Consider the following 22,262-nt stretch of genomic DNA (forward strand, 5'->3'; position numbering starts at 1 on the left):
GACATGATCCTATACATAGAGAATCCTAAAGATGCTACCAGAAAACTACTAGAGCTAATCAATGAATTTGGTAAAGTAGCAGGATACAAAATTAATGCACAGAAATCTCTGGCATTCCTATATACTAATGATGAAAAATCTGAAAGTGAAATCAAGAAAACACTCCCATTTACCATTGCAACAAAAAGAATAAAATATCTAGGAATAAACCTACCTAAGGAGACAAAAGACCTGTATGCAGAAAACTATAAGACACTGATGAAAGAAATTAAAGATGATACAAATAGATGGAGACATATACCATGTTCTTGGATTGGAAGAATCAACATTGTGAAAATGACTCTACTACCCAAAGCAATCTATAGATTCAATGCCATCCCTATCAAACTACCACTGGCATTTTTCACAGAACTAGAACAAAAAATTTCGCAATTTGTATGGAAACACAAAAGACCCCGAATAGCCAAAGCAATCTTGAGAACAAAAAAAGGAACTGGAGGAATCAGGCTCCCTGACTTCAGACTATACTACAAAGCTACAGTTATCAAGACAGTATGGTACTGGCACAAAAACAGAAAGATAGATCAATGGAACAGGATAGAAAGCCCAGAGATAAACCCATGCACATATGGACACCTTATCTTTGATAAAGGTGGCAGGAATGTACAGTGGAAAAAGGACAGCCTCTTCAATAAATGGTGCTGGGAAAACTGGACAGGTACATGTAAAAGAATGAAATTAGAACACTCCCTAACACCATACACAAAAATAAGCTCAAAATGGATTAAGGACCTAAATATAAGGCCAGAAACTATCAAACTATTAGAGGAAAACATAGGCAGAACACTCTATGACATAAATCACAGCAAGATTCTTTCTGACCCACCCCCTAGAGTAATGGAAATAAAAACAAAAATAAACAAATGGGACCTAATGAAACTTCAAAGCTTTTGCACAGCAAAGGAAACCATAAACAAGACCAAAAGACAACCCTCAGAATGGGAGAAAATATTTGCAAATGAAGCAACTGACAAAGGATTAATCTCCAAAATTTACAAGCAGCTCATGCAGCTCAACAACAAAAAAACAAACAACCCAATCCAAAAATGGGCAGAAGACCTAAATAGACATTTCTCCAAAGAAGATATACAGACTGCCAACAAACACATGAAAGAATGCTCAACATCATTAATCATTAGAGAAATGCAAATCAAAACTACAATGAGATATCATCTCACACCAGTCAGAATGGCCATCATCAATAAATCTAAAAACAATAAATGCTGGAGAGGGTGTGGAGAAAAGGGAACCCTCTTGCACTGCTGGTGGGAATGTGAATTGGTTCAGCCACTATGGAGAACGGTATGGAGGTTCCTTAAAAAACTACAAATAGAACTACCATATGACCCAGCAATCCCACTACTGGGCATATACCCTGAGAAAACCGAAATTCAAAAAGAGTCATGTACCAAAATGTTCATCGCAGCTCTATTTACAATAGCCCGGAGATGGAAACAACCTAAGTGCCCATCATCGGATGAATGGATAAAGAAGATGTGGCACATATATACAATGGAATATTACTCAGCCATAAAAAGAAACGAAATTGAGCTATTTGTAATGAGGTGGATAGACCTAGAGTCTGTCATACACAGTGAAGTAAGTCAGAAAGAAAAAGACAAATACAGTATACTAACACATATATATGGAATTTAAGAAAAAAAAAATGTCATGAAGAACCTAGGGGTAAGGCAGGAATAAAGACGCAGACCTCCTAGAGAACGGACTTGAGGTTATGGGGAGGGGGAAGGGTGAGCTGTGACGGGGCGAGAGAGAGTCATGGACATATACACACTAACAAACGTAGTAAGGTAGATAGCTAGTGGGAAGCAGCCGCATGGCACAGGGATATTGGCTCGGTGCTTTGTGACAGCCTGGAGGGGTGGGATAGGGAGGGTGGGAGGGAGGGAGACGCAAGAGGGAAGAGATATGGGAACATATGTATATGTATAACTGATTCACTTTGTTATAAAGCAGAAACTAACACACCATTGTAAAGTAATTATACCCCAATAAAGATGTTAAAAAAAAAATAAAAAAAATAAATATTAAAAATAGAAACTGGCAATAGAAATAGGCAAAGAAGGAAGAATGGAGAACATTACTTTTCACTGTATGCCGTTTGTTTTATTCTGAATTTATGTTTATGCTTTTGTGCAAATTACTTCTACTGAAAAATAATATTACACTTTTTGTTTACCCTGATTTCTTACAGATGAATAAGGGTTTTAGGGGAATGGGCGGGAGGCTTGTAATTCTGGGACCTTTTAAGCTTACTACATTAGTGATACAATTGGGACTGTGTTTATCACAAGTGAACTGGTGTTCTGAATTATGCCATTACCCTAGTGCTGCATGCTATTGTACCTGCAGTACCTCTCACTGCTCTAGGGTCAAATGGATGCCTAACCTGTGCTAGCTGCCCCGGATAAGAAGTTCCAGCCTTGTCAGAAATGGGACAATCACATCTGAAACAGAGCAGGGATAACATTTAAATCTTCCAGTTATTACTTGTATTGGCTTTTTGCAATCTTTTAAACCTACTACAAGAATCAAAGATCCTGAGATTAGAGATTTTTTTGAAGATTCATTTAACTGAAGAACATCACTTTAAAAAAGACAAATTTACACAATTTAGCTCCGCCTCCCCCCCACAAAAGAACTATGATCTCTAATCAGTTGTATGATAGATCATAGATTTTTCTTTAGGTTTCCTTGCTGATTTGTAACTTAATCTGTTTCCTATTGTTTAGTATAGAAGAAGTCATTTCCTGTCTTAGTACTTTCTGACTTTCATTACTTTTATTCTGGACTTTTCCTTTTGAAGCAGAGCTAACTCTTTCAATTTGCCTGTGCTGTCCATAGTAGTTCCTGCTGAGTAAGATCAGTTAGCATTGTTTTATTTCTGTCTGCACCTGTTCACCACGCTAAAAATCCATGTTGATAGTGACAGATACAATTTAGTGCAGTTACACAGCTTGTATGATAGATCTCAAAAAGTAGGAATACTTTTCAAGCATATGCCTGGGTTAGGTTCTTCACATGTTACTTGAATAAAGTTCAATGGAAACTCCATCCAGGCAGCCTATGTGGGAAATTTTACAAGTGCACTTAGCCACAAAAAAATTATCCTGTTCTTTAAAATACTTTAATGATTATTTCAAAGGGATAAAGTTAGCAACTGCAAAAAAGTTAAAAATTTTATTTGGAGCCAAAGGTTTTTGGGGATTATATGTAAATACTAATCAGTGGTTTACTTGTCCATCCATCCATCCAGCCAGCCAGCCATCCATCCAGCCAGCCAGCCATCCATCCATCCACTGAGTACCTCTTACATGCCAGGCATTGTTCTAGATACTAGGGATACAGTAGCGAATGAAACAAAAGTCCTCACCTCATGAATAATGTCTTTTCCACATTTTAATGGAGTTTATACTCCACACAGTAAAAGTGTTCATAAAAATAACTTATAGTTTATATCTTAGAAGTCTTTACTGTATGTTCAATTTATTGCAAGCTATTGCTAACTTCAACATGAGACTCACTAACAGTTCAAGAGCTAACTTGGCTGGTGAATAGAAATGGTTTTTTGCAATTATATTTATTCATGACATTTTCTAACAAAAACACTTAACTGTGTTATAAATTTACCAGTTAATATTCATGTATTAATATTACACTATACATTAATATTATATTATACATAATATTAATTTACCAGTTAGTATTATAAGATAATATCACATATCTCATATGAAAATATTTAGATAAGCATATTTACCAAATTATTTTATGTCAATTTTAAACTCAGTCATAATTTTATAGTTTTATTCCACCCAGATATTTTAATTGTATTTAGAAAGTACAAGACAGACTTCACAAGTCACCTTTGAATCAACTGAACAAAAGGTCAAAAAGAAAAAAAAAAAAGAAAAAGAAAAGAGAAAAACAGAAAGGAAACAACAGGATTCTACACATAGTAGAATATGACCCATGGTATTACTAGGTTTCTCTGAGAGTTTTAATGTAGAAATACAGTATTTTTTTTCCTCTACAAAAAGGCTGTATAAAACATCTCTACTAGCAATAGATTTGCTTGTTAAAAATGTAGTTTCCTGGACCAGATCCGAGATCTAACGAGTTAAAATTTATGGGAATGGAGCCTGAAAAAATTCTTTATTTTAAAAAGCAGACCACTTGATTATTAGACACTCAAAAGTGTGAGAAGATGAAGCACTGTGGTGTGTGTGGGACAGGTGGGAAGGCTTTGCTATGGCTATATCCATGTATTTTCTCCTGGACAGAAACTTATGACATAAGAATCGTGTCCATTATGGGGTCACGGTTTCCACTGACAAAAATGCTTTGTATGAAACCTAGCCAAACTGAGGACACGGGGAACAGGCCACGTGGGGCATATGTTCTGCCAGGAGGCCTACTTCACCCTCTAAAATGCCTGGCAGCTGTCAGAACTTGCAGGGGGAATTTTGTTTACTTTGTGAAATGCCCAGTAGGTTCCAAGGGTCATTCAGGAATACTGTCACACTGCTGTTAGGGTAGCTAGAGTCTTTAACTTAAATGCATCCACTAATTCACTAATGAACATTTTACTCATTTTATTTATATGGTCAGTCAATAGGATTCCTTACATTGTGAAATACCAGTAGAAAAAAATGTCTTATATTATTTAATTCTATTTTTATGTTCTCCAAATATCTTTTGTCTGAGATCAGCTATATGATTAAGCACCATGTATGATATTACACTGTTTGCTATGTCCGAGAGCCTTGACATGAATGCTTAGAGTAAAATAAACATTTCAGATAAAAACTTTAATGAAATGAAAAATTAATTCTCAGGAGTGTTTAATAAAAATCAGGGATTGGATAACCAACAATAAAAAAGAACCCCTAAGTTTAGGAATAGTATGAACTAATATTTATAAAATTTCAAAATAATGCCTTCATTATTCATATAGAGTCATCTTTATATCCCTCAACTCCAAGACAGATGATGTGACCATTTAGTGGGGTAGTTTCAGATGGTCAGAGTACAGTGAGAGTCTGAGAAAACGATAAGCACATGCTTTAAGGAGAAGGTGGCAGAAATGTGACAGGCAGCAGAAGGCAGAAGTGGCAGACAGAAATGGTGACAGAAAACAAAAGTTAATGTAGCAAGAAGCAATGTGAGAATGTGGAAAAGTGATAAAACTTGCTTGCATAGTAAGTACAATATTCAGTCATGTATTTAATGAAAAGGAAATGTAAATATTTATGCATCAAAAAGAGAAATTAACTTTAGTGAATTCTGTGTTCTTTTAATTTTTTTACAAGATCCTTCAATTAATTCATGTGTTTATCAATACCCATGAAAGACAGGAAGAAGTCAGAACATAATAAACAGTATTTGACAGATATCGCTGTTCCAACAGGACAGCAAATGTAACTGTCCTGATCTCTCTCCTGGGTGTCTAGGAAAGCTGCCATAAGAGGAACAGGTGTTTGGGTTTGATGGGCTCAATGACTCAGTTTCACAGAGGCTGTGCTGTTTACTGGTAGCCAGAGCAATCACTTCCTAAACCTTACTGCATGAAGCCTGACACAGCAGTTCTTTCTTATGCTCGTTCCCCATACTGTGATGAATGCTTTCACCTAAGGGTCAGCAGTCCTGCTTAGGCCGTGAATGCTATCTGTGGCCCTTGGGATGCCTGAGGCCAGAGGAAAAGATAAAAGGGAAGAAGAAAAGGCTAAAAAAGGACTCTTTATGGGAAGGAAAAGGAGAAAGAAACTATAAGAGTAGGAGGAAAAGGGGAGGGGGGACTGAAAAGGAAAGCAGTTCTTTGTGTGGTGAATAGGTTAAAGTATACTAACTCTGGACATTATATACCGTGCACTTGGACCACCTATTCAACATTCAGATCTCATTGGTTCAGCTTCTACCACCTTTTCTCCTCCACCTCACTTGAGTCACCCACTTCTACAGTCACATCTGGAGTACTGAAAACCTGTCCCTCTGGAAAGAACTAATACAAATATCATATGATATCGCTTATATGTGGAATCTAAAAACGGTACAAATGAACTTATTTACAAAACAGAAACAGAATCACGAATGTAGCAAACAAACTTATGGTTACCGGGGGTGGGAAGGGAGGGGAGGGATAAATTGGGAGATTGGGACTGACATATACACACTACTATATATAAAATAGATAACTAATAAGGACCTAATCTATAGCACAGGGAACTCTACTCAATTCTCTGTAATGACCTATATGGGAAAAGAATCTAAAAAAAAAAAAAAGTGGATATATGTATATGTATAACTGATTAACTGTGCTGTACTCCTGAAACCAACAAAACATCGTAAATCAACTATATTTCAATAATAATAATAATTAAAGATCTCCTATTCTCTGATAAGGACCCCTACCCTTATAGCTTGGTTGTGCAATAGCCCAACCTACACTTGTTAGTTATTCAATTTCAATGAGATCTCTACTTTCTCTCTACATATCAACACTCTTCCTGTCTTTTCAAGAATCTTGTATTATGCATTATCCCTTTTCTCTCCTATATCTTCAATCTACTCTTCTTTATTGAAGATTAAACATGCTCAAGAATCTTTTATATTAAACAGAATAAAACAAAAAAACACAAAGCCTTTCTGCACTTCATATCCCCTTCTGGTTACAACACTCACTTTTCTATTTCACAGCTAAATTTATGAAGTAGTTGGGCATTTTTCTCTCTTGACCTATTCATTTCCTGTTCACTTCTCATTCCCTCCCGATCTGCTTTTTGCTAATACATTTCCACTGAAAGGGCTCCTTTCCAATGACCTTCAGTAGCCAAATTAGTCCATCTTGTAGCTGAGCCACCTTCAGCATCAAGGGAAACAGCTGATAACCGCCGCCTCCTTGAAGCTGAGTTTCCATTGCCTCTGTTGGCAGCATGTTCTCCAGGACTGCCTATGCCTCTAGTTGCTCTTTCTTGGTCTCATTTTTCAGCTCCTCTCCCTTTATTCCATTTTTTTTAAAAGCTATGGAGTGCTGCAGGACCTGATCTGAAGCTAAATTTTATGTTTCTTTCCTTAGGCCAGCTCATACACTTTCATGGCTTCAAAGATCACTTATGCCAATGTCTCTGAATTTTCTCTCTCCAGCTCCACATATTAACACTTTGCTGGAAAGTTCTACGTGGATGTCTTCGGCACTTCAAATATAGTATATCTAAATGTACCCTTCTTCCAAGTACCTTATATAGTTAACTGTACTTTTAGCCACTTGATTTTTCACATCAGAAACCAGGGGTCACCTACAAAATCTCCCTCTTCATCATCAACCCCTCCGATACTGTAGCTCATTCATCAACTCTACTCCAAACATCTCCTGAATATATGTACTTCTTTGCTTCTCCACTGCCACCAACCTAATCAAAGCCACCATCACTACTGTTGTAGCCTCCTAAATTGGTCTCTCCAAATTTTTTTCTACTCTAGTCTTTTCTATTCCTGCTAATCTAATTTCCATACTGTAGCAAGAGGAATCTTTTAAAAATCCAAGTCTGATCATGATACTCCTCTGCTTATAACATATAACATGTTAATAGCTTTCTTTACATGAAAAGAAAATTCTCAGATGCTCAGATGGCTCTTCAGTATCTGGTCCCTCTTTGGATTCGACTCATTTCATTCCATTCTCCTTTGTGTTTTCTACACTGCAGCTACTCAGTTCCATTTGAGTTTCTTCTTGTCTCAGACCTATTCACATAATGGGATTTTTGGTTGTTTGTTTTTTCTCTCTTGCAGCCTCCTCCCAACAAGATCACTTTTACCCTCTCTCAGCCTGGCTGATCCATTCATCCTTTAGACATCTACTTAACTGCCATTCCCTCAGAGAAGCCAGGTTTGATTTTCTTTTGTAGTGCTTATCACGTCAATTATTTGCTTAATGTCTGTGCTTTCTGCCTCAACTCAAACTCCTTCCCCCGACTGCCAAAATGTAAAATCCATGCGGGCAGCAATCATACCTGTTTTATTCATGAGTGTGTGTTGCATCTGTGAGGCCCAGCACACTGCCTGGCATACAGTATGTGTCCAGTAAACATGTACGGGAAGAATGAATGAATGAAAGTTCATCCCAACTTTGGGATTCTGTTTACCTCAACACACTTGAGAGCAATGTGACTGATATTTTCAGGTTTTACTCAAATGACAGTGGGAATAAATAGCAATTAGATATTCTTTAATGGAACTCCAGTGTTCTCAGGAGAGGGCATCCTAACAACTGCCTAACTCCTGGCAGCTTCAACTTGTGGTTAATTCTACTCACAAAATACAACCCTGAAAAATAAGTGAGCAGAGAGCATCAGGGACCCAGAAGGAGAAGAAATGAATGAAAAATATTCTACTACCTCTTGCTTATGAGCCAGCTGCCCCATTCTCCCAACCACTCCTTCTGGCCTATATTCCCTACTATACTCATACATTGAGTTGTCCATTGTCTAAGTTTGGTTAGAGAGAAAAAAAAAAAAGCATGCTTAAGTAAAACAAAGAACAAAAAAGTCTAGTAAAGGCTTCTCATTAAATAAATACCCCTTAGGCAGAAAGTCCAGTTACAGATCCTATTTGGATTTTAAACTATAGTCTTATTTCTTAAAGTTCTGAAGGAAGCATGGGAAAAAAATTAGGAAAATAAAGCAAAGCTTTGGCTATACTCTGAAATACCAACCCACGCCGTCTAAAAGTGCACTACCTCCTCCTTGTGACAGTCTTCACTAACTTCAATAATCAATTTATTTTATCCTTCAATTTGGTGGGGCACATCTTTTTTTCCTGATACCCGGGGCTGAATGGAAGAATGAAGAAAAAGAAACCTTGAACTTAACCAGAGCTCTATCAATTTGTAATGGACAGAAACACTGCAAAAATAGTAAGGGACTGGAATTCTAAGATGTTACTTTTTTTGCCATGATGGGCATAACTATTACTAACTAACTATGTCTGAAAAAGCTTTCTTGTGTTCCTCCCACGAGGAACGAGTAGATGGTAAAGCTGAGGCTTTCAGGCAGTGTATCTACAGACAGACAACAGTGGTTGCTCCATAGTCACTGGGCCAGGCTTGTTCTGATTTTGATGCTCTCACGGCCAGATACTGATTCCTATTATCTTGCTCTGACTATGTGTCTACATGTTCTTAACTGACTTTACCTTCACAGGGATGTCCTCTTCCTGGCTGGCTTTCTCTGAGGTGAAGACATACGAGATTTCTTTATGAGATGTGGTCTGGCGGCAGATGGCACACTTAATGGAGCTCCTGTGAGACCCCACGCTGTACTGTTCGATAATAATTGAAATGCATTCATTACAGAAACAGTGCCCACAGGTCAGTACTGCCCACTAAAAAAGAAAACACATAGAATATGCCTCAGTGAGATGCTATCAAAGATGCCTTCCAATCTATAAACATATTAAAAGGAGAAGAGAGTCATAATTTCATTTCCTAACTATTTCATGATATAAATATCCTTTTTAAGTCATAAAAGCTAAGTTATACTTTTAAACTAACTATTTTTTAGTCCAACTAGACTAAGCTTTCATAGTCTTTAGTTCTGTTCACCCTAACAGGAGGATAGTAGTCAGTCATCATTAGTTTGTAAGATGCTCGTGTTCTCATTTCAGCATTTAGGAAAAATGCAAATTACTCTTTAGCACTCTCACAGAATAGACTGACTACAACATTAATTTGGACATAATGTCATATTCAATATATTCTACACAACTTAGTAATAAGCAGATTTACATTTTCACATGTTAAAGCATTTATTATATAGAAAATGAGATGGAAATGTTAAAGATAATAAAATTTCTGAGACAATCTAGCTGCATGAATCTCACCAAAACTAAAAGCAAAGAAGAAACTACTTACACCATGATCCTTTCCATTTTTATAGTAATTTTTATCAAAATGTTTTTATCACTGATTTTTAACAGAAATTGCCAGTATCTGTAATTACTATTCTTCTCCTCCATTACCAATCTGTCCTTTTAAGATTTATTATCAATAAAATATCCTTTAAAATCTTATCTTCTCCATGAATTGTGGAAACTAAAAGATATGTTCTTTCTGATTATTGCTGGTCAGAATATGGAACTCATATATTTAGGCTTCTACTCTCAGCTCCATAGAAAAAAGTGCCAAGGACACTTTTACTCATTTAATAGTAATAGACTTATCTTTCAAAATTTGAAAAGCAGTGAATATACCGATATTACATATATTTATTTATCATACAAAGTAGGAACTTACAGTATCATAAATCACATTTCATAAAGTAAAAATAAGAATCTCTTTGAGGAAAACTAATACAGTTCCATTAAGTTTATAGACATTTGTATACTAATATTCACAAAGAAATATACTTAATTGATATAATAGTCTTCTAAAAATCACATATGAATTTCCTCAGGATTGCTGTTATTTGCGCTTTAAATCCTGGTACTATTAGACAGTAATAATGTTAAGTAAGAACTACGTTACTATACCTTTGTCATAACTTAAGTAAATCTGTGTATGCCGTATTATATTTCTGTACAAGTACCAAATAACCATGGTAAACTGACAGACTCAAGTGACTGGAAATAATACTTAAAATTATTCACCTTTAATGAAAAAGATGGGGCTATTCTAGAAATATGTTTTCACCTATCACTTAAGGGAAAACATTGCTCAAACATATTTGGCACTAAGCCTGTCAGTTAACCTTTGGCCCTACCTTTCAGACAGAGGTACTATTTGCCTTGCATGCAAAGTTTGAGGGTGGGGCGAGTTGTATGTAAAAGCCTGTGAAGACTGTAAAGTATTTTACAAATGCATGTAATATTTATTATAATTTCACCTGTTTTCCCAGTTGCCGAGCACAGATTGGACAAGGTTCTGGATTAATACCTCCTGATGTTTTGTCCTGAGACTATCCAAAAAAGAATTAAAACATATATTAGTTATATCTTAAAAGCCGTTACATGTAGTACAACTCATTTATAAAAGTAAATGTTGGCAATTAAAATAATCTAATAATTGAGATGACCTAATAATTCATATATTAATACTATCATTCCTGGGATTTACAAATAACATTTATTTAAGGTGTGAAGAAAAAAATGGACTCAATTTTTAACACAGTTTGTTAAAGTTATCATATTACTGTATTTGTGATTATGATAGAAGGCAAAATAAAAAGCAAAATATGATATAATTTACCTAAATTCTCAAATTTTACTTTCATGTTAGATATATTTTTTTAATAAAGAAATAGATATTCTGCATGTCCACTTGGCATGGGATCAAAGACATTGGGAAGAGGCAGCATTTATTCACATAACTCCTTATTAATACTGATTTCTTCTCTGTATCCTTTTTCTAATCTCACCAAGGCAAAGCAAATAATTAGAAACCAGAAATATTACTGATTTGAGACCTAACTATGCCTGGAAATTATGTTGAAGTATAATAGCTTTTCAAAGTCTCTTTAAAAACTGAAAGATTTCCAAAAAAGTCATCAAATGAACAGGTTTTAAAACTGAGGAAAACATAAAGGAAAGTAAAATAGACTCACAGATTACTAAATTGTTCTTGATTATCCTTTGACTCTTATAAGCAGAAAAAAAAAGCCAAATTGTGCATGGATTCAGAAGTTCTAATGGTTAAAACAATTCCATTAACTACAACGTAAGTACGCAGCATTTAAAAAAAGTTGGACTGAATTATTCTTTTCCTCTGTTAATTATTGATTTGTTTCGGGTAACATAGCAAACCACCTAAAACCTTAGTGGCTAAAAAAACATGAATTTCTCCTGATGCTACAGGTCACCTGGGTTACTTTGGGATGCACTGATTTGGCTTGGGCTGGATGGTCCAGGACGGCCCACACTCATATCTAGCAGTTGGTAGGCTAGCTGGTCTGGGGAGAGGGCTAAGCTGAGGTTTTTGCTCCTCAAGAAAGGTAACCTGGGCTTCTTCACATAGTCGCAGAGTTCCAAAACATGACACAATTGGAAGAATTCCAAAGTGCGTGGACTTTTCAAATCTCTGTGACACAAGGCCAAAAACAAGTCATCTGCCTAAGCCTACAGTCAGTGTAGGAGGGGATTAACCAAGAGCAAGCACGCAAGAGAAGGTATTACTATAGCATTTTGTAAACAATCGACCAGAATTTACAATACCTCTTCTTTTCTAATTTATTTAATGTAAGAATTAGCATGTTTTCCATAAAGGGCATGATTGTAAATATTTTAGGCTTTGTCGGCCATACGATCTCTGCTGCAACTCCTCAACTCTGCTATTATAGCACAAAAGCAGCTGTAGACAATACTTAACGAATGAGTATAGCTGTATTCCAATAAAACTTTATTCACGAAAACAGGTGATGGGCTGGATTTGTCCTATGCTTAGTAGTTTGCAGATTGCTTATTTTCCTTCATTTATACAGTAAATATTATTTTCTTATATTTTTTGCCAAATGGGTTTTCCTACATAGATTATATCCTTGGAATTTTAATTTTTTAAAAAATAATTCAACATATAGAGAATATCAACTTATGTTCCATAACTAAAAGAATCATAACTGTCTCTTAATTTTGACTCTTACATTTAAAGTACAGAAATCTTGTATTTTAAAAACTCACGTCCAGAAATATCAAGAATTTTTTTCTGAATGTTATTTTTCTATAGCTAGCATTTTGAGAGATTGACTTAAAGTTCTTCTCTTTTTTCCCCTGCCAAAATAGTAGTCATCATTATAATAATAGTAATAATATAATAATATTAATAGTGAATACCTAGAAAGTGCTTAATAAACCAGTAAACACTTTAGCACTTACATATATTAATTCATTTGATCCTCAAGAGAGCCCTACAAGATAGTGTTACTTTTCTCATTTTACAAATGGGACAAAGAGAAGTAAATAACTTGAATAGAGTCCTATATCTAGAAAATAGTGGCATCATGATTCAAATTTGCACTATCTAGGTCCAAAAGTCTACCTTCTTAACTACTATGCTATTTTACCTATAAAGAATGTCCAACTTTTTCATTTTGTCGTTGCTGAGATTTAATGATTCACTTAAATGTATTTTGTACTAGTTTTCAGGACCAATTGTAGTCTACTGCTTTCCTTCATTTGCCCTATCCAAAAATCTACTATTATATGTTGTTCTGATAAGTTACTCTGCCACTCCCATTTATTCTTGCCAGAAAATGGAATTATATTCATCAAAGTCCAATACAGTACTTTGCTTACTACTAAGAAAATATGTTGTGAATTACATTAAATAATTCGTTTCCATGTCCTCTTATTTAGCAGCTTTCCAAACACACTACACAGTTTCAAAAAACAAATTAAAAGAATCCGTGTATGCGTTATTGGATGCATGCGTTTATCTTTGCTGAGTGGTATGTTGTAATACTTTCACTATTCAAGGCTTCCAACTACAGTCTGTTTACATTGTGCTATACTATATACTGCATACCCTTTACATTATCTGTATAACATATTTTCTATAGATATCATCTTCTTTTGTGATCTGTGTAGCTATTGCAGACATAGCTAGTGTTCTGACTCACATAACTAACACAAACAAATAAAAGAATGATTAAAAAAACACCTATACCATTAATTAGGGGACTAATAGATTAAATGAAAGGAGTCAATAAAGTGGTTTATTGATAATACAGTATGGGAAAAAGTAGCATCTTTTAAAAACAGTACCTTCTCCAAGTTAGTTAGGTAAAGAAGCTGCCCGAGTTTTTTCTGAAGCTGTGATGTAGCAACAGCTTTATCGTTTAGTAGTTTTATACGATTTTGTTCTACCTAAAAACAGAACAAAACAACTTCTTTATTCTAAGATGGTAACATTATATTAAACATGCTCAATTCTTCTATTTTAATTCTTTCTTAAAAAGTGTCCTATTTTATGAAAACATATTTACATGTGAAAACTCAAATTTGCAAAAGGGATACTAGATAATATTAACATATTTCAAAAAATATATATATTTTACTGTATAGAAGACAAAATTCAAGGCAGAATTCTTTTAAATAAAAAGCTTCCCTATATACCTGAAGTAGGTTAAAAATCAACCAAAGGCTATTTGTGTATGATTTTTCAGTAATACATTCATGCGATAAAGAAAAATAAAATGGTATGCTACTTTGGCCATACAAATGAAGTGATTTTAAGAAATCCAAGGAAGAATCTCTCTGCTCCTCCTTTCTGTGCCCCACCCCCCCGCCAGTAGAATATGGTAACAGAAAAAAAAAAAGAGGAATTTGTTTTCACTTAAAACTTATTGAGAATTCTATTTTAAAAATGAAGTGAAATAGTATATAATGAATATTTCTAAGTTTTTCTAAGTTACAGTCTTCAAGCTTTATAGGAAAAAAAAGATTTAAAAGATTAAAGGAATAAAAACAAATTCTAAAGAAAATAATATTTTTAATATGAAGAAAAAAGGTTGGTGGAGTTATTTTTTTAATTCTGAGATACAAAGAGGAATTTAACAGACGATAAGTTGTCAATATCTGTTCATTGTTAGCAAAGGAAAACAGTGCAAAATCAGTTCTTGGTTGTTCTCATGGAAGATTTTTTTAGTTCTGAAAAAGCTGAAGTAATAGGACATACGTCTAAAAACTGACCAAGAATACCTTTAGGTTTTGGCACGCAAAAGGTGCTCAAGAATAGATGAATATGCAACGTGGAGAGAAACAAACGTGCAAATGCACCCAAACAGTGAACGCTAAGCATGTATTAGACATGAAATTGCTCATCTCTGACCTACTACAAAAACAAACAACTTCATATGGCTCAAACGAAGAGCAGATATGAAACACTTACTTATTGAAGACATCACTGCCCTGACTCTATCCCTTCTATGGATCTTGGATTTTTGTGACATCTATTTGCTGTGTTCTTTTCTGTGATTCATTTGCAAATTACCTCATGTGGTTCAATGATATGAGGAACTGGTGGACTGGGCTTTGGCTCCCGAGGATCACGTACTCTTAGTCGTTCTGTAGCCATTGCAAGCTCATCAACAGCAGACACACGATTCCTCAGAGCCATCCAATATTCATGAAGCAACTGAAGGAACAGAAAAGACAGACAGTGGTAAAGCACATAATTAAAACTGGTTAAAACCACCAAGATGTCCCTTGGTCAAGAGTCTTCACTGAGGTCTTAAATCATACACAGTGTTTTCATTACGGGTCTAAGGTACAAGCAATTCTTGGGCCATTTTTAGGATGAGGCAGTGGGTCTGAATAATCTCCACAGGACACTATAGTGTATTGCCTCTTCAGAATCTCAGGAACAGCATACCCCGAGATTTCTTGGTAGGACCAAAGATATTTACAGATCAATACTAGACTGGTGGAATCTCTGCTTTATTTTTTAAAGAAATACTTTTTATTATAAAATATTGCACATTCTCAAAATAATATGTATATATGATAATGAGAATATTAAAGTATACAACTGAGTCCACATCATCTGAATTAGGAAAGAGAATAATGCCAGTTCCTTAGGAAGCCTGTGTTCCTTCTCAACTGCATCACTCTCTTGCCTCACACATTCTTCCTTCAACCCCCAACAATGGGGTAACCACTATTCTGAATTGGACTTACTATTCTGTACTTTTTGCTGGAGTTATACTAATCCATACAGCCTTAATAATCTGGTTTTATATGTTTCTGAAATTTATAAAAATGCTATCAATCAGTATAAAATTTTTTGATCTGCTTTCTTCACTAACATTATGCTTTGAGTTAGATCCTGATTGATGTGTGTAGCAGTAGCTCATTCATTTACACTGTTGTTAAAGGGTTTAGTCTGCAATGTTATGGAGAACAAATGAACAAAGATCTGGGTGAACTGCATGATAAGCACTCCTCTGACACAGACCATGTGGCTAAACTGAACTCAAAGGAAGAACGTAGGGGCAAATGAACACTGTATATAGTATTGTTTCTTCCATGACCTGCTGTAATTAACTGTGTTAATGTGCTTTTCCTTTTAGAATAGTAATGTGAAAAGAAAAAAACTACTATGAACCAATGGTTTTGATGCTATGGAAGTATCATTCTTCAATCTATCAAATGTATGAATTGATATTATAGACAGCACAGCTTCTCTTTCTTGAGAGAAATTTTTATCCTGCTTTAAAAGACAAGAACTTTAGATTAAAAAAATAAAAGATATCAAATGGAATATAACATTATAAATAAAAAACCCACTTCTTTTATTTCCTCACCCATCTCACTTGCAAAGTAGGACAAGGGATTAAAAAATCCACATATAAAGAATAATTCAAAATTAATGAATTCTGGAATCTCAAGCATAGAGTTATAATATGATGAAATTATTAAGTATAAATATGAAGAGTCCCTTTGTGCATTATTAATTGCAATGGTTTCTAGTCTTATATGTTGAGAAATGTTTACTATGTTCTCCAATCTTTAAGGTTGTTGATGTTTGGTTGTTATTCACAGAGCAAAAGAAAAAAACAAAAAAGGAAACAAAGCCACACTCTGATTTCAGAGAACAGCAGTGTAAGACCAAGCTAAGACTAGAATAACACACTTTCAAGGAAAAACAAAAGGTTTCATATAAATTTCATTTTAGTAATGATTTTTAGTAATTTAATGAACAGAAACTTCTCATTTGTTCAGTATTATTATATTTATTATTCATCATTACAATCATTACATTTTAGGGAAAGATAAATTACGACACCTCAACTCTCTAAAGCAGATTTTTAAAAACTGAAGAGAGAAAAAGGAAAGTAGCAACTAGAATTAATGTAAAGGAGGAGAATTCTTTTGTATTTTTTTTTTCGGTACGCGGGCCTCTCAATGTTGTGGCCTCTACCGTTGTGGAGAACAGGCTCCAGACGCGCAGGCTCAGTGGCCATGGCTCACTGGCCCAGCCGCTCCGCGGCACATGGGATCTTCCCGGACCGGGGCACAAACTCATGTACCCTGCATCGGCAGGCATACTCTCAACCACTCTGCCACCAGGGAAGCCCAAGGAGGAGAATTCTTAATATGGGAAGGAAGTTTTAAATTACTGTTACCTTATATTCTTTCTTCCAAGCTTCAAAGAGATCCATTGAAGTACTTCCCTCATCAATGAATTCAACATCAAATCGATGTGATTTTGCAAACGATAGCAGAGCTTTCATGGATCGCTCTGTCTCACTTATTGCCCACAGACCCCGGTTGGTGGTAGGTATTCGATCATCCACCAGTCCTTCTTCATCTTCTATCATCTCCTCAAATATTGCAGTCTGGCCTTTGACTCTGAAGACATTCGAGAACAAAACCACAGTAATTACTGTCAGTGGGTAACAAGTACTATAAAAATGATATTGCCAGAGTTAATATCATAGCAAGGTCAAAAACAAAAATTTCATCAACATCTTTCAACATCATATCTACAAGATCATGCTTGCAAGTTTTTGGAAAAACCAAGCCAACTCTGAAAATGCTTGAGGTATCATACATTTGACAAGTGCTTTCTTGAGAGCAAACTGGCCTAATAAAAAATGGCTATAAATTCCAGGCTAAAATCTTGCTCTGAGAATTAAAATAATACAAAACACAAATTACCACCACTATCAACCATGCAAAAATAAAACAGAAAAACCACAAGATGACCTAAAAGTACAATCAGACTTACTCTCTTCTCAATTTCCATGTTTGTAAAATAGGAATAATTTTACTAAATGTACTAAGTAGCTTAATCCCTAGCACAAGGATGAAGACTTCAAATCTGTGTTGGAGAAAGTGTATTACTAAAAAGAGCTAACATTTTTATAGAACATTTACCATGTATCAAACACTATGCTAGAGAAGAGACCTTCAAGATGTGGAGAAGTAAGACGTGGAGATCACCCTCCTCCCCACAAATACATCAGAAATACACCTACATGTGGAACAACTCCTACAGAACACCTACTGAATGCTGGCAGAAGACCTCAGACTTCCCAAAAGTCAAGAAACTTCCCACATACCTGGGTAGGGCTAAGGAAAAAAGACAAAAAAAGACAAAAGAATAGGGACAGGGCCTGCACCGCTGGGAGGGAGCTGTGAAGGAGGAAAAGTTTCTACACACTAGGAAGTGCCTTCACCGGCAGAGGCGGGGGGGGGTGGCGGCGTCGGGGGGAGCTGTGGAGCCACGGAGGACAGCGCAGCAACAGCGGTTCAGAGGGTAAAGCAGAGAGATTCCCGCACAGAGGATCGGTGCCGACCAGCACTCACCAGCCCGAGAGGCTTGTCTGCTAACCCGCCGGGGTGGGCGAGGCTGGGAGCTGAGGCTCCAGCTTCCTGTCGGAGTGCAGGGAGGGTACTGGGGTTGGCGGTGTGAACACAGCTGGAAGGGGGCTAGTGCACCACAGCTAGCTGGGAGGGAGTATGGGAAAAAGTCTGGACCTGCCTAAGAGGCAAGAGACCGTTGTTCCAGGGTGCATGAGGAGAGAGGATTCAAAGCACTGACTAAACGAGCTCCAGAGATGGGCGTGAGCCACGGTTATTGGCGCGGACACCAGAGACGGGCATGAAATGCTAAGGATGCTCCTGCAGCCACCAAGAATCCTGTGTGCGAGCACAGGTCACTGTCCACACCCCCCTTCCCGGGAGCCTGTGCAGCCCGCCACTGCCAGGGTCCCGTGATCCATGGACAACTACACCAGGAGAACACATGGCGCACCTCAGGCTGTTGCAACGTCACGCTGGCCTCTGCCACTGCAGGCTCGCCCCGCATCCGTACCCCTCCCTCGGCCTGAGTGATCCAGAGCCCCCGAATCAGCTGTTCCTTTAACCCTATCCTGTTTGAGCGAAGAACAGATGCCCTCTGGCGACCTATACGCAGAGGCGGGGCCGAATCCAGAGCTGAACCCCAGGAGCTGTGCTAACAAAGAAGAGAAAGGGAAATCTCTCCCAGCAGCCTCAGGAGCAGCGGATTAAAGCTCCACAATCAACTTGATATACCCTGCATCTGTGGAATACCTGAATAGACAGCGAATCATCCCAAAATCGAGGCAGTGGACTTTGGGAGCAACTGTAGACTTGGGGTTTGCTTTCTGTATCTAATTTGTTTCTGGTTTTGTTTATCTAAGTTTAGTACTTAGAGTTTATTAACATTGGTAGATTTATTTATTGATTTGGTTGCTCTCTTTCTTTTTTTTTTTTAAATACAGATATATATATATTTTTCCTTTTTCTCTTTTTGTGAGTGTGTATGTGTATGCTTCTTTGTGTGATTCTGTCTGTAGAGCTTTGCTTTTATCATTTGTCCTAGGGTCCTGTCTGTCCTTAGTATAGTTTTTAGTGCTTGTTATAATTAGTGGACTTGGTTTTTGGTTTGCTTGCTCTCTTCTTTCTTTCTTTTTCTTTTTTTTTATGACTTTAAAATTTTTTTATTTTTAATAATTTTAAAATTATTTATTGTAATTACTTTTAAATTTTATTTTATCTTTTTCTTTCTTTCTTCCTTCTTCCTTCCTTCCATCCCTCCCTTCCTTTCTTTCTTTTTTTCTCCCTTTTCTTCTTAGCTGTGTGGCTAACAGGGTCTTCGTGCTCCGACCGGGTGTCAGGCCTGTGCCTGTGACGTGGGAGAGCCAAATTCAGGACACTGGCCCACCAGAAACTTCACAGCTCCATGTAATATCAAATGGCGAAAGCACTCCCAGAGATCTCCATTTCAACGCTAAGACCCAGCTCCACTCAACGACCAGCAAGCTACAGTGCTGGACACCCTAGGCCAAACAACTAGCAAGACAGGAACACAACCCTACCCATTAGCAGAGTGGCTGCCTAAAATCATAATAAGGTCACAGACACCCTGAAACACATCACCGGACGTGGTCCTGCCCACCAGAAAGAGAAGATCCAGCCTCATCCACCAGAACACAGGCACTAGTCCCCTCCACCAGGAAGCCTACACAACCCACTGAATCAACCTTAGCCACTGAGGGCAGACACCAAAAACAACGGGAACTATGAACCTGCAGCCTGGAAAAAGGAGACCCCAAACACAGTAAGTGAAGCAAAATGAGAAGATAGAGAAACACACAGAAGATGAAGGAGCAAGGTAAAAACGCACCAGACCAAACAAATGAAGAGGAAATAGGCAGGCTACCTGAAAAAGAATTCAAAGTAATGATAATAAAGATGATCCAAAATCTTGGAAATAGAATGGAGAAAATACAAGAAACGTTTAACAAGGACCTAAAAGAACTAAAGAGCAAACAATGATGAACAACACAATAAATGAAATTAAAGATTCTCTAGAAGGAATCAATAGCAGAATAACGGAGGCAGAAGAACGGATAAGTGACCTGGAAGATAAAATAGTGGAAATAACTACCGCATAGCAGAATAAAGGAAAAAGAATGAAAAGAATTGAGGACAGTCTTAGAGACCTCTGGGACAACATTAAACGCACCAACAATCGAATAATATGCGTCCCAGAAGAAGAAGAGAAAAAGAAAGGGACTGGGAAAATATCTGAAGAGATTATAGTTGAAAACTTCCCTAATATGGGAAAGGAAAAAATCAAGTCCAGGAAGCATAGCGAGTCCTATACAGGATAAATCCAAGGAGAAACACGCCAAGACACATAGTAATCAAACAATCAAAGAAAAAATATTAAAAGTAGCAAGGGAAAAACAATAAATAACATACAAGGGAATCCCCATAAGGTTAACAGCTGATCTTTCAGCAGAAATTCTGTAAGAGAGAAGGGAGTGGCAGGACATATTTAAAGTGATGAAAGGAAAAAACCTACAACCAAGATTACTCTACCCAGAAAGGACCTCATTCAGATTCAACAGAGAAATTAAAACCTTTACAGACAAGCAAAAGCTAAGAGAATTCAGCATCACCAAACTAGTTTTACAAGAAATGCTAAAGGAACTTCTCTAGTCAGGAAACACAAGACAAGGAAAAGACCTACAATAATAAAACCAAAACTATTAAGAAAATGATAACAGGAACATACATACTAATAACTACCTTAAATGTAAATCGATTAAATGCTCCAATCAAAAGACACAGACTGGCTGAATGGATATAAAAACAAGATCCATATATATGCTGTCTACTAGAGAGCCGCTTCAGACCTAGGGACACATACAGACTGAAAGTGAGGGGATGGAAAAAGATATTCCATGCAATTGGAAATCAAAAGAAAGCTGGAGTAGCAATTCTCATAGCAGATAAAATAGACTTTAAAATAAAGACTATTATAAGAGACAAAGAAGGACACTACATAATGATCAAGAGATCAATCCAAGAAGAAGATATAACAATTGTAAATGTTTATGCACCCAACATAGGAGCACCTCAATACATAAGGCAAATGCTAACAGCCATAAAAGGGGAAGTTGACAGTAACATAACCATAGTAGGAGACTTTAATATTCCACTTTCACCAATGGACAGATCATCCAAAATGAAAATAAATAAGGAAACACAAACTTTAAATGATGCATTAAACAAGATGGACTTAATTGATATTTACAGGACATTCCATCCAAAAACAACAGAATACACTGTCTTCTCAAGTGCTCATGGAACATTCTCCAGGATAGACCATATCTTGGGTCACAAATCAAGTCTTGGTAAACTTAAGAAAACTGAAATAGTATCAAGTATCTTTTCCAACCACAACTCTATGAGGCTAGGTATCAATTACAAGACAAAATCTGAAAAAATACAAACACTTGGAGGCTAAACAATACACTACTAAATAACCAAGAGATCACCGAAGAAATCAAAGAGAAAATAAAAAAATACCTAGAAAGAAATGACAATGAAAACATGATGACCCAAAACCTATGGGATGCAGCAAAAGTAGTTCCTAGAGGCAAGCTTAGAGCGATACAATCCTGCCACAAGAAACAAGAAACATCTCAAATAAATAACCTAACCTTACATCTATAGCAATTAGAGAAAGAACAAAAAAACCCCAAAGTTAGAAGAAGGAAAGAAATCATAAAGATCAGATACGAAATAAATGAAAAAGAAATGAAGGAAACAATAGCAAAGATCAATAAAACGAAAAGCTGGTTCTTTGAGAAGACAAGCAAAATTGATAAACCTTTAGCCAGACTCATCAAGAAAAAAAGGGAGAAGACTCAAATCAA

The 22,262-nt window shown here is 36.5% G+C and overlaps 1 protein-coding gene across 4 annotated transcripts in view; it reads right to left on the bottom strand.

Annotated features, from left to right (window-relative positions):
* SHPRH (SNF2 histone linker PHD RING helicase) overlaps positions 1–22,262 on the bottom strand; it is a 91,680-nt gene that overhangs the window by 21,240 nt on the left and 48,178 nt on the right. For all 4 annotated transcript variants that reach the window (XM_079938946.1, XM_079938945.1, XM_079938948.1 and 1 more), the window contains 5 exons: positions 17,190–17,415; positions 15,056–15,199; positions 13,828–13,929; positions 10,959–11,030; positions 9,271–9,459 (listed from right to left, as the gene is read on the bottom strand). In XM_079938946.1, coding sequence (XP_079795072.1) covers positions 9,271–9,459; positions 10,959–11,030; positions 13,828–13,929; positions 15,056–15,199; positions 17,190–17,415 — 733 coding nt within the window. The remainder of the gene's footprint in view (positions 1–9,270; positions 9,460–10,958; positions 11,031–13,827; positions 13,930–15,055; positions 15,200–17,189; positions 17,416–22,262) is intronic.

Source organism: Stenella coeruleoalba (assembly GCF_951394435.1).
Source record: "Stenella coeruleoalba genome assembly, chromosome: 12".
Taxonomy (NCBI): Eukaryota; Metazoa; Chordata; class Mammalia; order Artiodactyla; family Delphinidae; genus Stenella; species Stenella coeruleoalba.